Source organism: Penaeus monodon, chromosome 33 (genome assembly GCF_015228065.2).
Source record: "Penaeus monodon isolate SGIC_2016 chromosome 33, NSTDA_Pmon_1, whole genome shotgun sequence".
NCBI classification, from domain to species: domain Eukaryota; kingdom Metazoa; phylum Arthropoda; class Malacostraca; order Decapoda; family Penaeidae; genus Penaeus; species Penaeus monodon.
This window is the reverse complement of record NC_051418.1, coordinates 30,558,028-30,560,037: the sequence shown is the minus strand read 5'-3', so window position 1 is coordinate 30,560,037 and position 2,010 is coordinate 30,558,028. Positions and strand designations below refer to the sequence as shown.

General features: G+C 43.1%; 1 protein-coding gene across 1 annotated transcript in view; it reads left to right on the top strand.

Annotated features, from left to right (window-relative positions):
• The window catches only part of LOC119594366 (mucin-19-like), a gene marked incomplete in the record, with an annotated part of 65,581 nt that overhangs the window by 56,558 nt on the left and 7,013 nt on the right, over window positions 1-2,010 (top strand). The window contains 1 exon segment of the mRNA XM_037943426.1: window positions 1,731-2,010. Within this exon segment, the coding sequence (XP_037799354.1) occupies window positions 1,731-2,010 (280 nt within the window).

The following is a 2,010-nucleotide window of genomic DNA, read 5'->3' as shown; positions in this document are numbered from 1 at the left end:
ATCGGGCGACTCAACACAGAAAGTGAAAGGAACCAGTTCGTTCTGTACGAGATTTGACTTGGGATCGGAACCGGTAACGGCAGTGTTGACACCAAATGCTCCGACAGTCTTTTGTTTATTGCATCCCCCCGAAACCTTTTGTTCTATTACCTATTAATTCTACGCTACGTATTTTTTATATCTCCTGTTTTAACCTAACTCTACTTTACAAATAATAAGGACCTGAGAGAAATTAACAACATAGCAAAGAATGAATAACTTACCCAGGAGAAAATCGCACTATAGTCAAGCAAGTTCAATGGCCACCCCCAACCCCCACCCCCCTTTAAAAAAAGACGAAAAAAAAACACGTTTGAACCCGACATAGTCTGCGGGCGGAGCATCTGTGGGCGGCGCAAGTGAGTACACCCGCGCCCATGCCCGGGTCAGAGGTCGGATTGGGCGGGGTAAGTTTTCGCTTCTTCTCATTTTATATATTATCAATAAACAGATTACTCGGTTCTGCTGAATAAGAATCGATAAAATCTGTCTTAGATAAATTATTCCACTGATGCTTGTAAAGAAGTACTGCGGGCAATACCTGTCGTCCTAATATCACTAACATCAGTAACGATAATAACAAGAAACAAACAAACCTACAATAATTCGTCACAGCGACGGGACACTGAGAATGCAATTGCAAGTCTCGATAATGCCTCTTTTTTTGCGCCCCCCCCCCCCCCCAAGATAAATGTCAGACCTTTGCCCCCTCTCTACCACACACTCACCTAATTCTCCAGCGAACCGTAAAGGCTGGCATCTCAGTTGGTCGTGTGAGACAACAATATGACATTTTAACGCCTTCGAAATGAACCGGAGACGGAAATGAGACGATATGTTCCTTAGTGGCCATGTTGGAAGAAGGATATAAACTAGTGTTATGTTTTTTTTTATTATTGGTGATGTTGTCATATGAAAAGACGTGAATTATTAATACAGTTGAATTATGGATATTCTGCACTGCGAAGAATTATTAATTTCTTTGCGAATTCTCAAAGCCACAAATCGTGACTGAGATCAATGTAACATATATATATATAATAATTTGCAAAATCTGACATTTCCGTTTGAGTTCCTAGTCATTATAGCTGACATTTGATGCACTCCATAATTAAACATGATTGTATAGAGTGTAAATACCTTTATCTCGGTGTCTCTTTCTCTCGACGCCACGAAACAAAAGAAGGTCATGGTCGCTTGTCCGGAAGGCGAGAGACCATTTGTGTAAAGGGCCAAACATTTATGTATTTCCAGTGCGCGGAAATACATAAATGTATATTGTACAGATATAATGTTTTCTTTTTATAGACAGGGGAAAATGAACACTGTTAATCAGTATAGATCAATAACTAAATGCACACGTAGGATATTCTTAGATTACGCGAAATATGATTGTATTAATTTGATAAGACGAATTCCAGATATGAATATCAGCATTAGTGAAGCCACTTAATACTACTTTTTCTTCTTAGCCATAACTTGAGTTAATTATAGTGTGAATTGTGAAACTGCCACATGCAAAGCGAATGACTCACACATCATAATGTCCCGTAAAGGATAGGTACATTTAAACTAAATCACAAACTTGTTTGATTCATTGACTAAATTCAGGTAATTTAAGATTTACTCTCATGAGCTGATATTCGGCCGCGGGAAGATTCATCTGTCTATTAACTCGTTGCCCTCCGCAGGTGGTGTGCGCTGGCGCTGGTCTTGGTGGCTGCCTGCTCGGCCTTCCCGCAGGAGGACAGACGCCGCCTTCTCTTCAGCATCCGTAACCGACCCAATATTCTCAGTCGTCGCAACTCGAGGACGTCCACGACCGAATCTCCCGAAGGACTGACGACCACGACCACGACCCCAGCCCCTGCCGCTGATGCCTCCGACGCTCCCTCCCACCCTACCAGGCGGCTTCCGCCTCTGCGCCGCCCGGGCATTCGCTTCGGCCTCCGCCCCGGCTCGTCGCTCAAG